This window comes from Crassostrea angulata, chromosome 10 (assembly GCF_025612915.1).
Source record: "Crassostrea angulata isolate pt1a10 chromosome 10, ASM2561291v2, whole genome shotgun sequence".
Taxonomy (NCBI): Eukaryota; Metazoa; Mollusca; class Bivalvia; order Ostreida; family Ostreidae; genus Magallana; species Magallana angulata.
Genome location: NC_069120.1, coordinates 1,253,327 through 1,272,214, shown reverse-complemented (window position 1 = coordinate 1,272,214; position 18,888 = coordinate 1,253,327). Strand labels below are relative to the sequence as shown.

General features: G+C 32.0%; 1 protein-coding gene across 2 annotated transcripts in view; it reads left to right on the top strand.

Annotated features, from left to right (window-relative positions):
- LOC128164546 (low-density lipoprotein receptor-related protein 6-like) overlaps nucleotides 1-18,513 on the top strand; it is a 37,300-nt gene extending 18,787 nt beyond the window's left edge. For both annotated transcript variants that reach the window (XM_052828457.1, XM_052828456.1), the window contains 8 exons: nucleotides 486-613; nucleotides 722-878; nucleotides 1,304-1,416; nucleotides 1,515-1,640; nucleotides 1,723-1,893; nucleotides 13,390-13,575; nucleotides 14,443-14,587; nucleotides 18,180-18,513. In XM_052828457.1, coding sequence (XP_052684417.1) covers nucleotides 486-613; nucleotides 722-878; nucleotides 1,304-1,416; nucleotides 1,515-1,640; nucleotides 1,723-1,893; nucleotides 13,390-13,575; nucleotides 14,443-14,587; nucleotides 18,180-18,273 — 1,120 coding nt within the window. In that variant the 3' untranslated portion in view covers nucleotides 18,274-18,513. The remainder of the gene's footprint in view (nucleotides 1-485; nucleotides 614-721; nucleotides 879-1,303; nucleotides 1,417-1,514; nucleotides 1,641-1,722; nucleotides 1,894-13,389; nucleotides 13,576-14,442; nucleotides 14,588-18,179) is intronic.
- Nucleotides 18,514-18,888: the final 375 nt, after the last annotated feature.

The following is an 18,888-nucleotide window of genomic DNA, read 5'->3' as shown; positions in this document are numbered from 1 at the left end:
GTCAAAAGTTTTGGTTTTTTGAAATTATTTTAAAGTTAAGGCGTGCCGTTAGGCATTAAAATCTTTAAAGAAAAATTAATTCTAGTTTTAATTATTTTTAGAAACCAATCTTGTAGGTCCCCAAAGAAAATGCATACTATAATTTGTTATTTCAATTTAGATACAAGCAATTATAACATGTTTTAATAGTTATTCATAAGATAAATCCTTGAAATTAGAGAGAAGAAAAGATTTTCGGGGTTTTTTTTTTTTTTTTGCTTCTTTTAAAATTTAACAAATTGCAAGCTGAAGTTATAAATCATTACATGTACAAAATTAAAAAATAACATATATGGTAAATTTTAGATCAATAAATCAAGTTTTGCATGAAATGTAGACACGTGTTGAATTATTTATAGTGAATCCTAGTAAGCTATCCCTGCATCTGACAATAAATTTGTTCAGGTGATCGACAAAGGGTTCGCTGGTCTCTTTTTCAATTTTAGTCTTTTATTTTGGACGGAAACTGGAAACATAACAGGCATCGGTAAAGCAAATATGGACGGAACATCTAATATCTACATTATAACAACATCGCTTGGATGGCCAAATGGACTAACAATTGATGCAACAGGTAATTATATACACAATATTAAACTGATTATAATTAAAAACAGTAACTATATAATATAAGCAAAATTATTCCTTAGCATTTAATAATTTATGTTATCAACTATTGTAGCAAACCGATTGTATTGGACAGATGGGCTTAAACACAGCATCGAATCATCTGACCTCAATGGTGGAAATCGCCAGGTTCTGGTGACTGATAATAATGCTTTTTTAAGTGATATTGTGAGCCTTGGACAATATCTCTTCTACACGGCATGGAATCGAAAGTAAGTTTTAGACATATGTTGAATACTTTTTTTTATTTAAGAGAGTTGTTTTGTTTTGATGTTTTGAACATATTTTATTGATTGCTCAAAAGGAATAAGTTCTAACAACATACTAGTTCTTGTCCTTTGAGAGGGTTGGAATATCGATGTCATTTTAAACTATATTAATCTCCTTGAGAATAAGAGCTCAATGTTAAGATATAGGAAAATATTCAAATGTAAAGCTAACTGGATTTGTTTTACTCATTAGAAGATTAATAATGCTAACTAAAAATTTCAGTAAGATTTGGTATGTACTTTGTTGACCTTTGAAACTAATTTTTAAATATCGTAAATTGGGGTACAAAATAACGCATATACAAGTAACATATACATGTTCTTTTTTCTTCAAAAAACAATGACGTTCTTCATTCTCTGTTTGACAGACGTGTCACTAAAATAGATAAAAAAACTGGATTGAAAATGGAGTTCATGGTCAATTATCCAGAGCTGGGCCGAGTAGACAGCTTGGACATATACGCTGATGAATACTTGGACGGTAATTTATCAAGTTGCCATAATAAATACTATTCTAATTCACAGAAGCAAAAAAACATTTTACTTCGCCATGATTATGGAGTTTTTTTTCTTACATAGTAAGTTCAAGTTGTTCGTCCAAAAATGGATTATGCAGTACCTTTTGTTTTCCAACTCCAACTGGTAGAACATGCGGTTGTCAAGACAATGTTAATCTCCAATCAGATCAGCTGACTTGTCAAGGAGGTTAGTTTAACACTCGTAGCTTGATATTTATAACGATCAAATGCTTCTAAAATGATTTTTTATCTTTTCTTTTTGTTGTAAGTATATCGATGTCCAACTCAGCTACAGCATTTGAACTTTGTCGATTGCGCCCCTTACCCTGGACTGGCATGCAATTTCGAATGTAAAGCTGGATATCTACCGGTTGCCAACAATACTGCTGTCTGTGATTACACAGGAAAATGGTCTCCACCCATTGATATACTGTGTATTGGTAAGTGAAAGAAGCAAATATCAAAAAAGAGAAGTGGCATGTATCAACATGTTCTACATATTTAAGGTCTTCCGTTTCCAACGGAAGACCTTGTACTGATTCTGATGGTTCTTCTTCATTATAATTTTTCTTCTTCTAGACGTTTTTAAATCCTCAATAACTTTTTTGTTTGTCATCTGATTTCATTCAAATTTTCACGGTATATTGTAAATTGAATTAGGTTTCTAAAGCACAAAAAAAATTGAAATCGCAACTTCCGGTTTTGAGTTATTCCCCTTTTTCTAAAATTTTAGGGGCGTTAGTTTCCAGACAAAGGCTCCGAAATGGTCCGTAGCAAATAATTTATAGTTAAAAATCTTTATTATTGACACTTTGAATATTGTCCTCTGATTTTTGGATTTTAGTTTCTTCCAATTATTCCACTCGAATTAATCAATCGAAATCTATGTTTTAAAAATAGCGAAATTTTTCTCATGTTTTAGCTTCGAAACTTTTTAGTTTAAAATATTTCCTAAATACATATAGAACAAAAGTTGTGCATAATGTTAAGGGCTTTCATTCGACACCAATAAAAAAGGGCTGGCCCCTTAAATTAAGGGCCAGTAGCCCTAAAAAGATTTTGCTTAATAACTCAAAAACGGTTAGGATTTCGATATTGCTGTCGCTGGAAAAGTTGTTTGTTGGGATCTCGTAAAGGTCGTTACAATGTTATTTTGTAAGTGATTTGTGTAGTATGAGTGTAAAAAGCTTTACATGTTAACATGTACCTGCTTTCATTTGGCAAGTTAACGAAAGTCTTTGCGCGTAAAACTGGCAAAAAGTTACCACAGAAAGTATGATGGTTTATACAGGAGGCTTTAATTCATGAGAAAAAAAATTAGAACACATGCTTTTTTATAGAAGTTAAAGTCATTGTTGTTTAGTTCTTATAGTGCACAATCCTTAAAGACGAGAATCGAAAAACAAAACATTCTTTTTCTTTTCTAGTAAAACACAAAATACTTATTGAAAAAAAATTCTATGCATTACATATTAGTTATCATACTGCATGCATTTAAAATCCACCTTGAATCAGAGATGTGTATTATTACGTAAGCTATTCCTCGCCCACGGCCGAGAAAATCGGTCACCATGGTCGCGGCTGGACTACCTAGCGGTCAGCGGTTATGTAATAACGAGAGTTGCGTCTCTCATATATGAGTTAATCTAGCTGCGAACTGAAGAATTATTTCAGTTTTGATTACACATAAAGGTTTATTCTTCAATTGGATTAAACGATAGGGTGTCAATTAAGAAATCGTTCAGTTAATTGATAAAACCAATGCCATTCTCAATCTAATGCAATATCAGACATATATATCAATTGTGGGTTTTAAGTAAAAAAAAGAATTTCTATTTGATAGAATTTAGTCATTAAATTGCAAACTTTTCAAATCTTCCTAGGTTCTGAGCTGTGCGTGTGTATGCGTTAAACCTTTATGTAATCTATCCTTCGCCCGCGGCCGAGGAAATCATCCACGGCTGCACTACCTAGCGGTAAACGGTTATCTAATACACAAGATTTGCACCCGCACACTTACATGAATATAAACGTGTTTGAGTTTATATAGCCATTAATACACTGTACACTGTTTTAATTTTATGTTATAAAAGTTTGTTCATTTTGTATTTAGTTAAATTAAACATTGGAGAGTAAATTAAAAAGTCGTTCTGAAAATTAATAAAAGCGATATTACTCCAAATCGGAAATACTCGTGAGACATATTTGAATGGTTGGTTTGTAAGTCTTAAATGTTTTAAAAACTGTACAAATAATGTTTTCAATCAACAACAAAAAAAACAACACAAATATTAAAACCTTTAAATAATGATCATCCCTCGCACATGGCCGAGGAGATCCCGCGCAAATGACCTCTACATGTACCTTATCACGCGTGCATGTTTGGTATTTTGTACGAACGCAACTATTTTTATTATGTTTTAAACTATTATATTGGTTTCAGATGAACCGATAAATTTATTGTACTCTTACAGTTGATTTAGCATTGATTTATACGACAGCGTACAAGGTAATTTAAAAAAATCAAATCAAATTATGATCAAAGTGCCATGTTTGCGGTAGGTGCTGACACGATAAGAGAATGCCCTGAATTAAGGCATTCGGTGATTATTTTAAAGAATATTCACATGAGTTTTGAAACAAGTTTGTTTAGATTCTATCGGTCACATATTAATAACTTCTGTAGTGTTTCTACATGGTCGTTAGTTTCATTGTGAAAACGAACTTATTTCTGTGTTGCCCTCCCACCGCCCCGCTGCCAAGTGCTCTCTTTTTTTAAAATTCCAGATCTGTCGAAAATCATTTGATAGTGACTTCTTATGTGTAACATTTTCTCCTGAGCGTGTTTCTCTTTCCCACCCGTTTTTTTATTCGGTCAGTCTTTGTAAATTTCAACTTTCTTTATTGCGTAAATTCAATTGCCACGTGCTTCCGAAAACCTTGTGTCACTTTGAACAGCGCAAACAGCTCATAACATATATAGCCCCAGCTTATTTATGGCTGCAGATCATCAATTGTTATGAAATTAATCAACAGTTCGAAGGGTGCTTTCTTCAAAGTGGTCAATTTTCAAACAACAAGACTTTCATTTTCACATTAAAGGTGCGGGATCGTAATCTGAGAACGTGGATATAATTAATTAACAAGTCGAACACGCTAAACTTCTATTATATATAGTTATGAACAGAATAATATATATTATAATTAAAAGTTTTAAGTCAAATGTAATGTTTTCTTAAGATAAGATGTTATGAAATACGACTACATTATGCTATGCAGGTGGTCGCCATAGAAATCATCAAAGTTAGGACAGATTAGTTTACTTGACTTACAGACTATAATATAGCGACATATCTGCCCCCCAAAAAATATATGCGCTTCTCAAAGTTACACTTCAGTGAGATGGACATGTGTTCTTCGGGATTTTCTTTATTGCTAATTATATGAAAATTGATTTTTTTTTTTAAAGTTTTATTGAAGTTGTGTGGTATGAGGATGTCATGCAATTTAATTTACCTACAAGGTTAGCTACAGCCAGTGGAATACTAATTTTAGGTCAACAATCACTGGCGGATTTAAGGGGGGCGTGGAGGGCGCACGCCCCCCCCCCCCTAAAATTTTCAAAGTATGCATGACTGTAGATGATTTGTTTTGTTTCAAGTCTAGACTGCGCTGTCATTTCCATATTGCGACGCAAGCAGAAATTTCTGAATAACTGTATATTTTTTGAATTTTTTTCTAGGTAAATAGACTATTTTAATATAAGAATATTGAAGATTTGATGCATCAGATATTTCTAACAGCTAATAGGGGGTCGGATACCGTAACGTCATTACAATGTTGTAACTTTGATAACCTAGTTAATTTTGGGAGTTCATAAATGCCTAAAATGTTTTGTTTTTAATCCAATACATGTATTAGGTATAAGTAACAATATGTGTCAAATTGTTATATATATGTAATAGGCTTTTGTGTAAAGTGTACATAACTGAAAAAATACCACTTTTACCTTCAAAATACACGAAAACCCAGGAGCTTCCGGGGGCTTCGCCCCTGGGCCCCCACCAGAGCTTTGCCCGGGACCCACGGGGGGCATCAAGGCGGCCCCCAGACCCCCTGACTCAATAATTTTATCCACGCCCCCCTAAATACAAATCCTGTATCCGCCCCTGACAATGATTATCCAATCTATTAAAATACAAGATAAATAGAGAAGGCAAATATTGCTTGTGACATGTACGTAATTTTTTTTTATATATCTTATGATAAAGCAGAGAAAAGCAACAAAAAAAAAAACAAAAAAAAAACAAAAAAAACAAAAACAAAAACAAACATGGAACTTGCATCAAATTTACTTCATGTACATGTTACCAAAAATCCGACCGAATATGCGCCTTTGTAACATTTAATTAAATTAACTGAAAATAAAAACCGTAACACCATTATTTTCCGCTTATTTTAATTGAAGTTTCTCCCTTTTTAAAAAAAAAAAATACATACGTAAACTTTCTCCGAGAGATTAACTGTTGATCCGATAAAGGAGAAAAAACTGACTTAAAAATAGGGATTTTGAATATTATTGCATCATAGGGAGAAGTAATATTCATTTCTGTAAATAATGTTATTAAATTTTACGTTACATAGCGGTGTCTGTATATCAGGAGTAAAATTTAGACGCTCACTTATGCATAAATTCTCCCGATGATCTTAATTAGCTGATTATTATTTTAAATGTTCAAGTCTACTCGTATTATCAAATAATATCAGCCCTGAATAAATTTTCATAGATGCCATCAATTTTGGCTATTTACCAAATTTTGACAGCACGAAACAAATTCAAACTTGCACATAGTCTTAAAAAAATTAGAAAGATTTATTTACTGAAGTTACGTGTTTTTTATGCACGTTTTTACTTACATTTCCTTACATGAATCATGAGTACATGTAATATATAACAATCCATGCTACCCTGAAAAATTTAACTCGCCATTAAACTTCTCATTGTTTAAACCCCTGTCACACTGGAGCTGCGTCCTCACAGCGATCCCGCTGCGTAATTGAATAATGTAAAACGCCATGGTAAACGAACTAGAGTCTTCTACAGCGCCGTAACAACTCAACAGCATCTTCGTTCGCCGCGGTGGGATATCCTAGCCTAGAACATTTTAGAACGCCATGCGACGGCGCGTACTTTGAACATGCACAAAGTACACGCCGTGGCTCTGCGTTCCGATAAACACGCCGTAGAAGTGGAGTCAGGTCGCCATGACAGCGCCGTAAAGTCTCCAACAGCGCATGTGCACGCAGTCAGCGCACAGAGCACGCTGTGGATGCGCGGTAAAAACTCCTAGCACGTCATGAGCGCTCGGCGGATACCCAGCGAGAGGGCAGTCAATCGCCAAGTAGAACTCTGTGGAAACGTAGTTGGGAGCTCTGTAAAAACGCCTTTCTGAATTTTCCTTGCGATCCTACGGCGATTCCATTAATTTTACAACGCCGTAAACACGCACTGGGAACGCAACTTTGTGTGACAGGGCCTTAAAGAGTTTTCAAAACAATTACACAAACTGTGTTCGACAAATAGTTTCCTAAAACATTTTCTTCCTGTTTTTATACAGGCTTTCAATCACAGCACGTTTTTATAACAAAAGCAGAAGTGAAATTTTGGTCATAAGTCATTATAATCGTTTGACACCAAATCACATAAATTTTCATCTCGCAGCAACAACGGAAGACCTACTCGTGGCTTTGCCACGAGCTCTGCTCTAGTTACATATATAATCCTGAAAACTGAAAAGATAAAATAAGGTCTGAATTTGTCATTATAATCCGGAGTAAGCTTCCTAACCGTGGTTTTCTATTAAGTCTAGTACAAAAAAATACAATAACAGGTCCTGTTTAGTTTTAATATATATCATTTTAATTTTTAAAACCTATGTTTCAATACCTGCCATAGTAAAATTATATTATTATGTTATTTCTTTTGAAATCATAAGACCTAATATTTTAGAACTTGTAAATTTATTCTACGCAAAAGAATATGGTTCTTTTGTATTAAATAATTCGCTTCTCAAATGTGACTAAAGCGCTAACAACCATTATCTATTTAAGCAAAGCAGAACTGTTCTGTATAAATCATTTCATGTGATTATATATTACCACAGACAACATGTCCTTTGAACGTAGAAAATGTCACTTTATCGTCTACATGTCGGGGTTCAGTTGGAGAGAAATGTGACGTAATCTGTATTGTTATACTTTCACTTTAAATACTGAAATCTGATTGGTTAAGACGCAGTTCATAATCCGTTCTATAACCCTCAGCGTTAGCAACGCACTTAGCAACGGGTAACATTAAAAAATGTTACATGCGCGAAAATTATGCGCGTACGGTTCGCTGTAGAATTCACGTTATTACTATATAAAAGCAGTAAAATTTTCTTAAAAATTAAGACATTCAGTATAACAAAATAAATAGTGCCTGTTTGGGAGGATAACAGTTGAAATTGACACCCCTCGAAAACCATTGTCAACCTCCGCTTCGCGTCGGTTGATAATGGTTTTCTCGGGGTGTCAATTTCAACTGTTACCCTCCAAAACAGGCAATATTTATATAATGGTGGTACCTCAGTGAACACAGCTCACATAGTCTGTCTCTCGTCGGGTGTCTGGGATAATGATACGTCTATTATTTGTAGTCCAAATGATAAACCTGGTAATTTTATTTAACTAACACACTCTAAGGTCAACTGAGTCACTCACATAACTTAATGCCATTGGTCTTCGGCCGTCGTCGTGCTTCATCCATCGTGCATCGTCCTACATTTTTATCTTCTTCTTTAGAACTACAAAGCCAATTATTACCAATTTTTTCTTGAAGCATGTCAAGGATAAGAGAAATCTAAATTGTGAAATTATGACCTTTCCATCCCCGAGGGTTCATAAGCGGGGCAAATTACGCAAAAATCTGTTTTTTCTACTCTCACACATGTGAAGAAAATTTAAAAGAATGGTTATTATGTCAATGAAGCTCTTTACCAAAGTTATAAATTCAGAAGAACAGGTTCATAATTCAGAAGAGACTTTGGCGAATATCGTCAACGTTACTGACCGGGAATTCATTTCATATTTATTGCTGTAGGTACGTCACTCTATTTAAAAAATTGAGGTTGAAATTACGACATGTTAACTTGAATTTTCCCGTAGAGCAGATTTGCCTACACTAATTGTCTAAATGTGCAATGTATGTCACTGATAAAGACAACTTTGATAAATGAAACTATATTACGAACGTTTTAAGCATTTATGGTGTGTTTTTGCTAGTAATGAGAGGAATTGTACAACCACGTAAATGTACCCCCTTCCTACTGATACACCCAAAAGCGTGCATGGGGATAAGAAAAAACAAAATATTTTAATTCAAAGTAGTTTTAAGAAGATAATTATTTGGTCTCTTCAGTTACTTGCATATTCCTAAATAATGAATTTCCCCGTACAATATTGGGATGCACCCTTGTTTTCAATCAAATGAAATAACGACTTTGCTACACAAGCCTCTTCACCTCTAAGAGTAATGTAAATTATAACAGTTATATTGTATTATAATATTGTATCATTGCTAAGATAACGTGAACAATGCAAAATTTCAATTACGTGACATTGTTTATTGATACAATTTGATTTAACATATGGATGTTTTTGATTGAGTGTGGTCTGATATAATAATTTCTCAGTTTTCCTTCATTAAAAACAGCCTTTGTCTTTAATGTATACAAAACTGTTCGTTTTGATTTCATAATTGCAAGGTATTTGGTTTGTATTACAGCTTAAGATAGCAAATATGTCTCGCTTTATATGGCAATATATTGATTCTGCAAAAATCCGAATGATTTTGTAAATTATAACAAACAGAAGCCAATAGTAAATGCATTAAACATTCTTTGCCCTCAAAATACTATGGTAGCTGAAGAGGATTAGAAAGTGCAATTTGAATAACATAAACACCCCGTGGCTAATGAACCTCACAACATTCTCGGGTAAAACCTCCATTTTCCTCATTGACAAGAGACCGTTAGAGCTTGCATGTATCTTTTAAGCAAATGTTTATGATTTTTGGCCACTGGAGCTAGGGTATAGATAATTCGAGATTTTATCTTTCTTGTCCCTTCTCACTTTTTATGAATTCATGTTTACAAACTCAAAATATATGTTTGTTAGGTGATTTCAATGCAAACACTATCAAATTTAAAAATTATGTATGTTTATATGATTTTTTTGCAAACCACAATTTAACACGGACGAAGAAACACGGCAATCATTAGAACCGGTTAATGTATTGTTAGACTCAAATATTTCACGTGAAAGGTCAAGTTATGATATCCAATTTAACAGCTATGGATTAAATTGATTGAACTATGTAAGAATAACAATCTTTTTATTGTCAACGGCCGACTCGGAGAGAATCGGTTAACATTATATAAATAGTGCCTGTTTGGGAGGGTAACAGTTGAAATTGACACCCCGAGAAAACCATTGTCAACCGACGCGAAGCGGAGGTTGACAATGGTTTTCGAGGGGTGTCAATTTCAACTGTTATCCTCCCAAACAGGCACTATTTATTTTGTTATACTGAATGTCTTTTTTAAAATTTTTAAGAAAATTTTACTGCTTTTATATAGGAATAACGTGAATTCTACAGCGAACCGTACACGCATAATTTTCGCGCATGTTACATTTTTTAATGTTACCCGTTGCCAAGTGCGTTGCTAACGCTGAGGGTAATAGTAAATATTATTAACTGCGTCTTAACCAATCAGATTTCAGTATTTAACATGAAAGTATAACAAATAAAGATAACAGTATTGTAGATTATGTATTGATTCTTTAATGTAGTCAGTTAAAGTCTTCTTATTCACGGCTTTTGTAACTTATACTCCAATGTTCACTGTCGAATCACCTTTGAGCTTTTAATTCACATATCATTAGAGAAACAACCAACTAGCCAATTAACTGAAACATTAGATTTAATATTTGTCATTTGGGAGTCCGGAAAAGATATAGAATTTGAACATAATATCTAGAACGATAAATTCATTGAAATCAATGAAATATTGACTGCTTACAAGGTAAACCCACTGTAGAACAGCATGATATAGACAAAATCACTAGTGAAAATTGTAATATTTTTATCGCTTCAGCATGAAAGACATTAAAAAATAAAGCCCCTCCGAACAAAAAAACAAAACGATGTTAATAAACCATTGTTCAATAAAACTATGCACAGCCAGAAATAATTTCATATTGCAAGACGTCTGCATAACAAAGAAAAATCTAAAGAAACATTTTATAATCTTAAAATTTGTGGTAAAGAATACAAGAAAACTTTAGATAAAAGCATCAAGACTCTAATAAAAGCATTTCAGACAAGCTTAAGGAAGTTCATAGATGGAAACCCAAAGAATACTGGAATATTTTGAATAGCTCCATTAAGGAAGACAATGTAAATATTTACTCACTGTATGATTTTATGGGGAAAAAACATACAAAGTCAGAACCGAAGACCAAGAGATAGATATAAATGTAGCCATAAATAATGATACACTCCTTAATCAATTTATAACGTGAAGAAATTAGGAATGCTTTATAAAAGTTAAAAACAATAAAGCGCCTTGTGGTGACCATGTTATTAACAAATATATGAAGACGACTACAATCGAGATCTTCTTACCCTTATGTGTAAAATCAATTTGGTTTTTGACAGTGGCGTAGTATCAGACAATTGGCTATAGGGAATAGTTAAGCCAATTTACAAAGGAAAAGGCGACAGAAGTCAACCAGAAAAATATAGACCAATTACATTGCTCAGTTGTTTAGGAAAACGTTTTACTAGTATTCTGTGTGACCTGTTAAATACATTTGCTGATGAAATACAATAAATCAATGAATCAACAAGTTTTAGAAGGGGTTATTGTACAACCGGTAATATATTTTTACTAATTTTCTTTGTAAATATGCACATAACAATAAAAAAACAAAGAAAGTTTGTGCCTTCATTGATGATAAGCAAGCCTTTGATATGGTTTTGCAAGATGGAATATGGACGAAAATTCTCTATTTAAAGCGGGATAGATGGAAAATGTTTAAGATATATTATTAACATGTACAAGGGTATTATTTCAATTGTACAAACTGGCCAACATTTTTCAGATTTTTAAGTTAAACAGAGATGTAAGACAAGGAGAACATTTGTCACCATTTTCATTTTCTCTTTTTATTAACGATCTGGAAGACTATTTGTTAAGATACCAGATAGAGGGTTATACTTGTCTTAAACTTCATTTACAATATGACTTATTTGTTATGTTAAAACTATGTATCCTTTTCTACTTTTCTATGCTGATGACACTGTCTTGATATCTGAATCTGCGTCTGATTTACAAAAGTCATTAGATGTGTTTACAAATTATTGTGAATTATTGAAACTCAATGTCAATTTAGCCAAAACAAAAGTTCTTATTTTTTTCAAAAGGACTGATGTCCAATCGTAATTTCTTGTATAATGGATTAACTATTAAAACCTAAAATCATTTTGCTATTTAGGTATTGTTTTATCAAGAAGTGAACAATTTAATAATGTTAAAAAGCTTTTAGCAGAACAAGTGCCAAATGCATTATATGGCGTCTTACAAAAAATTCGTTATTCTAACTTGCCAATTATTTGTCAGTTGGATCTATTTGACAAAGTCATTAACCCAATATTACTTTATTCTTGAGAAGTGTATTGTCACTTTTTGTTAAAATCAAAATGATAATGTACCGAGGGTTGTATACTCACTAATGTAATCTATTGTTAATTTTATAGATATTACAAAAATGGATTTTTTATACATCCATGGATAAATTGTGAACACCGTATACTCAACTCATGTCGATTGTCTTATATATTACAAAATTAATTTGTGCAAGAGTGGAAAAGTATAGTAGATAACTCACTAAAATGTACTAAAAATAGATTTTTAAAACAAACTTCAATGTAGAAAAGTATTTGTGGATTTTAAGATCTACGGATCATGTTTACAATATTATGAACATGTAACCATAGATATCCAATAGAAACAGGTAGATTGAATAATATTGATAAAAATTTCAGAAAATGTACAATATGTGATATTAATAGCATTGGAAATAAATTCCATTATGTTTTAGAATGTACATATTTTGCAAACAATAGACAAATGTTTTTGTCCAAGAGATACCATAAAAACCCAAATAAAATAAAATTGAATGATCTGATAAATACCTATGATAAAAAAAACATTTGTCAAAATTGATTAAGAAAATTCCCAGTCTGCTCTTCCTAAAGCTACTGTAGTGTACTATTCAACTATTTAAAAAACTTTATTACTACTATTGTACTTGTGACCCTTGCCTGTTTTTGTGTCCATTTGTGTATACCTATGTTCAACTTCATATACCACTGAACTGGTCCTGAGTAAATAAAAAAATCAATTGCAAACATCAAATAATAAAAGAAATATGAAATATGAGACTCCCTGACAGACCTGTCTTCTTGCTATGGTACTCAGGTGACAACAATGACTGCAGGCTTCTTGTTAAACAAAAGGATCTATCTTTATACTCTATCTATCTATCTATCTATCTATCTATCTATCTATCTATCTATCTACTAGTATCTATCTATCTATCTTCATGATAGAAATAACTCCCGCGGGAAAATATTCTCTCCATATATCTATTTATCTATCCATCTATTTATCTATCTATCTATCTATCTATCTATCTATCTATCTATCTATCTATCTATCTATCTATCTATCTATCTATCTATCTTCATTATAGAAATAACTCGCTCCAATAAATGTATACGTTCGTTCACTGTCGCAATGCAAATTTAAAAAATGTCTTCCTTATTACAGCGACAACATGCCCCTTGAACGTAGAAAATGCCACTTTATCGTCTACATGTCGGGGTTCTATTGGAGAGAAATGTGGCGTAATCTGTAATGGTGGTACTTCAGTGAACACAACTCACATAGTCTGTCTCTCGTCGGGTGTCTGGGACAATGATACGTCTGTTATTTGTAGTCCAATTCAGAAACCTGGTATGTTTTATTTACCAATTCAATATATATATATATATATATATATATATATATATATATATATATATATATATATATATATATATATATAAATTCATATCTGTATTTAATGGTGTATCTTAATATAAAAACCAAATGATAATTATCTTGTGCTGTCTTTAGGTTTATTTATCAAGCAAAAGCTTTAAAGCTGCTTGGTCCGATTTTATATCAAATTTTATACTCGCTTTTAAACGATGGCTATGCCTAGTATATGTATAAAAATAGACATTACAGTAATTTTACCCGTCAATTACGCCAAATTTCAATGAAGAAAAATACGTACAAAATTTGCTAACAAAACAAAACGACATTAAAAGGTGGCGCGTTATTTCGCCTCATGTTAAATTTCACCCCTGACTACGAGACGGGTATGGTTGTATTACGAATTTGACATCGCTTTAAATAAAGGTCGAAATAATCAGACAAATTACAAATAAACATGTGTACGTTTTGTTAACCAATATTTCTAAAGTCTGTTTTCTTTACAATCGATGCATAGCATGTGGGTCGAATAGCCCCAATCATTCGGGGGACGAAATTATGCAGTTTCCTTTTCTAAACATTCCCGTGATGCATTTTGGTTTGTTTTTTCGTTTGCCCAAAGAGAAATTATTTTTATTTACTTTGAATATTTCTAACTTTGAAAGGAGACTGATTCTGCTGGTGTAAATAGGGGAAAGTCCATAACTTTCTTAGATAAATGAATTGTATGAAAAAAATGTTGATACTGTAATTACAAAAAAATCGGACCAAGCAGCTTTAAACATTCTGGTCATCAAAGTTTGATATGATAACACTTATCCATACTACTTGACATATTTTCAGAGAGATATACTCCCTCTGAGGCCAACAACACGGACATGACGTATGTATACGCCGGAATCTCAATAGGAGTCGTCGTCGTTGTTGTCATGGTTGTCATTGGAGTTTTATTCTTCAAGAAGAGACGAAACAACCCAGCTCAGGATCGGTATACTCTTTTATATTTACATCTACCAAGCATGATTTCCTCTATTTCTAACGGAAACTTATAGTTAATTCATAGCTCTATAGAAACAGCCAGACTGAAATCTACACGCCCTATTTATCGATTGGTCGAAATCTACAGCGGCTGAAAGTGACAGGAATGAAAATGACACGCCCTGTCAGTTATCGATTGGTCTGAACCCACAGCGACCTTAGTAAAATCCCGGATTGCACGAAATAATCATGACGATGCCAGACTCAAAGTGCCACAGGAGACGATTTGGCTGTTTCTTTTAGCTAACGTACTTTGTACATTAACAGTAATTAAGTGAAATTTACTAACTTTTCATAATCAGTTTATTAATTAGTTAAAGAAAGATGTTATAAACAATAAAATGCTTTCTTTGATGATTCATGCGGGTTATGAGCGTAGCAATCATTGCAGGCAAAATTTACATAACCCGCTAACGCGGGTTATGTATTTTTACTGCTATGTCGCTACCTTCATATCCCGAATGAATCATCAAAAAAAGCATTTTATTGTTTAAATAAGAACACATTCTTAAAACATACGGGCAAGTGTTAGAACCATTCGACCAAATTTATGAAGGCTGGAAGGTCAACAAAGAAGATGGGTGGATAAGGCCTGTAAAATGCCCATACACGGTCGGACAAGCTACTGAAAAATAAAAATAACAATAAATCTGATATTTATAAAAAATAATTTAAAACAATATAAATTTAATATATAAAAGATTTTTAACCTATGAATATGTTCAATACTTAGATTATGTTGACTCAAATAGGCGTATACGTATCAAAACCTGCAATTAAAGTCATTTTTTAGAACTTTAAGGCATTTTCTTTTATAGAGTGAGTTTCGGCTCCATATTTTTTTTTCATAGTCCAATTAAGGTCTATTTGAAAACAACCCGATTTCAATCAACAAAAGCGAGGAGAGGTGACCCACTATAAATTAAAAATATCATTTTGTATCCCAACAATTGAACGTTTTTGAGAAAATAATCCAAGTTCGTAAATTCGTGGCCAAATTCACACATAATATTGAAACGGCTAACGGTTGTTTCTGAAATGGTTCAGTGGTTAGAGTACCTGACAAAAGTTAACCTTATATATTATAGGGTTTTTATTGTATGGGTTCGATACCACCAAACTTTCAGGCAATGTTTTTTTTCTTATCTTTTATTCAAAAAATTAAAAACTGAATATAGTAAGGAATTGTGCTTTTGCAAACTTGTATTATAACATATTTGAATAGATTTAATTTGGAAGAAATAGATTCAAAATTGTATTTCACTACTAAACCGAATGGGCATTTGCGCCATCTTATTCCCCCATCTTCTTACAGATTAAATATTGGAATGTTTTTATATATCTGTACAATTTTAGATAAATTAAATAGTTTTGAAATTGTCATGACCATTCAGTCTTTTTAAATATAGAGAGTTGGGCGCGGTCAGTAAAGAATGGAAGGACTGGTCGTTGGTTTTAAAAATCTATTTTCGTATCGAGAAATATCTTTTTTTTTTCTTTCCTGCAAAAGTTGCTCTTAGATGTAACATGCATTGAATTATGGTAACCATGTTACTTAATGACTGTTGCATTGTAAAGTGTTTTTTTTACAAACATTAAAGACTCTGCTGTAAATTATGTATTGGTGCTGCATATATACCAAAATCATTTCTGCATTTAAAAATGTAGAATGTTATTTTATTATTAGGACTAAAGTTATTTAAGATTTAAGATAAAAAAAAAAAACTTTAAAAATGAATCATGTTCTCAAAGAAAAAGTGAAAAAAAGTTTTCGAAAATTATAAAAGAATCTATGATTAAAAAAGAATACACGTGTGAATAATATATATATATTTTAAATTTAGATTATATCATTTACGTACCAAAATTGAAAGCTATATCACAAAATTGAATTAGGAAAATAGTAACTCTTACATTACTCTTACATTAATCTTATTTTATTCACTGTAAACATCTCATATTTAGCGTATACAATATTTGGCAGAAATTATTTATCTACAAATTATCATAGATTTGATAAAGTACATTTCTGAAAATACCATTTAATATTAATGTATGCCTGATATATAGCGATGTACTTAATTAGGAATAAACCGATTTACACTAACAAATTCTTTTACGGAAAACTGCTAGACGAAACCCCACAAAAATCTAAAAATATAAACAATATTAGTTGGTATATGAAATGAAGAAAAGAAATGGAATGAAATTGAAAAATTAAAAGAAATACTGAATTATTGCAAATATCTTGGTATGAAAAATCTTATTTAGGAGTTGTCTTTCTTTATTTTACTTGGTCTAAAATATCGTGGTACTAATCTTTAATAAATAAGAATCACAACGAAAAATCATAAAGCAGCAAGTCTATGCTAAATACATGTATGTAGATATAAGGTAAGTAGCGCTTATAATATAGCATTGAACCTGACAATTTATATTTTGGACAGCTGGTAAGGATCAATTCAAGAGATCGGACTATAGTTTCATATTCATCATACATATATAGTTATTGTGAAAATATTATATCTGCTTACCTTTATCGATAATCTGTCAGGTATGCATATTCGTGTGCTGCAGATGTATTACCAATAGCAGGGAAACAGTATAATATTTAGATTTCACGTTTTCCGTAAAAAGTGTTAGTTGAAAGTGTGATAAACGAACAATCTTGACATATTTTTTAAGCGTTATGGTGATTTCATTCCTATATCATCTCCCTCGTTTGAAGAGTTCAATTAAATGGTGTATAGCTATTATGTAACACGACAGAATGTTATCAGTCCGGAACAAAATGGCGTTTCAAACGGATGTCAGACATTTTGTCACGATGTAGCATTCCACCTTAACACCTTAACAACTGTTAAATATTGTTAGAAATTTATTTTTTTTTTATATGGGATTCAAAACTGACTAAATGACATCTATACCTAAGGATTAATTTAAACTGGTCTATATTAACATATTTATTCTGTAAGAACGTTATTGTTAGTCCAAGACGAAAATATGCTGTGTTAACATCTCCCTAATACATGACAATGACGCTGTAGAGACCCCCGTACAAGTTGAATTATAATAAACTTTTTGTTAGAATGTTTTCAGTCGTTATATTAAAACCAACAGTGGAAACACGAAATTGAATTTTTAGTTAACTTGCATTTAAAAAAAAATGTTTCTGTATAACAAAGGGCTTTTTTTAATCAATGAGGTAGTGATTATTCATTTTAATGACAATGACTACAATTTAATTTTTAATCCATGAAATAAATCGATCAAGTTTAATGGATATTGTGAATAAATCCATGACTTGAGTGTCAGTTATAATCATATATTTCATGGTAGAAATTCAATTGTACCGTTTACATTATTGGAGTCGAAACTGCCAGTAAAGTAAATTACTTTTCTATGATTTCATACTTGTTTATTTAAAATGTATTTCTCTCACATATCCGAATTCACTGCCGAAATGAATAGAGTCATTGTCGAAGATTATTGTTTTTCTATATTTTCCTAAAGTTTATTTTACTATCTTTGTTTTATTACAGAAGCCTTATTCAAGATACATCATCAAATGAGATAAACAGGAAGTCACTAACACTGTCAGTGCTGGAACTTGTGAACTCATTGGAGTCCAACTAATGTGAAATAACTAGTTATATTGACACAACTGTTTACGAAGTGCATTTGTAAAAGCCACAATAATTATATAAAATCTTGATCATTCTGTATTCTTGTATTTACCACATATCTCTTGACAAAATGAGTAATTTAAGCAAAATAAAAATACAATCATCAACTTTTTTCTATTAATGGTATGTGGTGATGGGGTAGAAGGTTTAATAAAAAAAAAAAAAGGTTGCATGCCTCCATTCTTACTAGAAATGTATCTAATCCACAAATCCTGGGGATAAGGGAGGCTTAAGACTCCTTCTCTTTCCTCCCTATTATAACTATTATAAACATGTTTGGTCTCCATATACACTTATTTAAACGAAATTCAATATAAAATGTCACAGGGTTAATATAGCTATTAACGATAAGCTTATTTCAATATCAAACGATGTTGATAGAGTAAGTATGCTGGCAAAAGGACATGACTTATTTAGAAAGTGAAAGTATACTTATATGTGTACTGGTGTCTCATTATATTGCGCTACTACATGTATTATACTTACCTATATTGGTCAACATAATAATGATAATCCAATTGGAGCACAATATGAATTCTTTTAGCTGATCACCACAAAAGAAAAT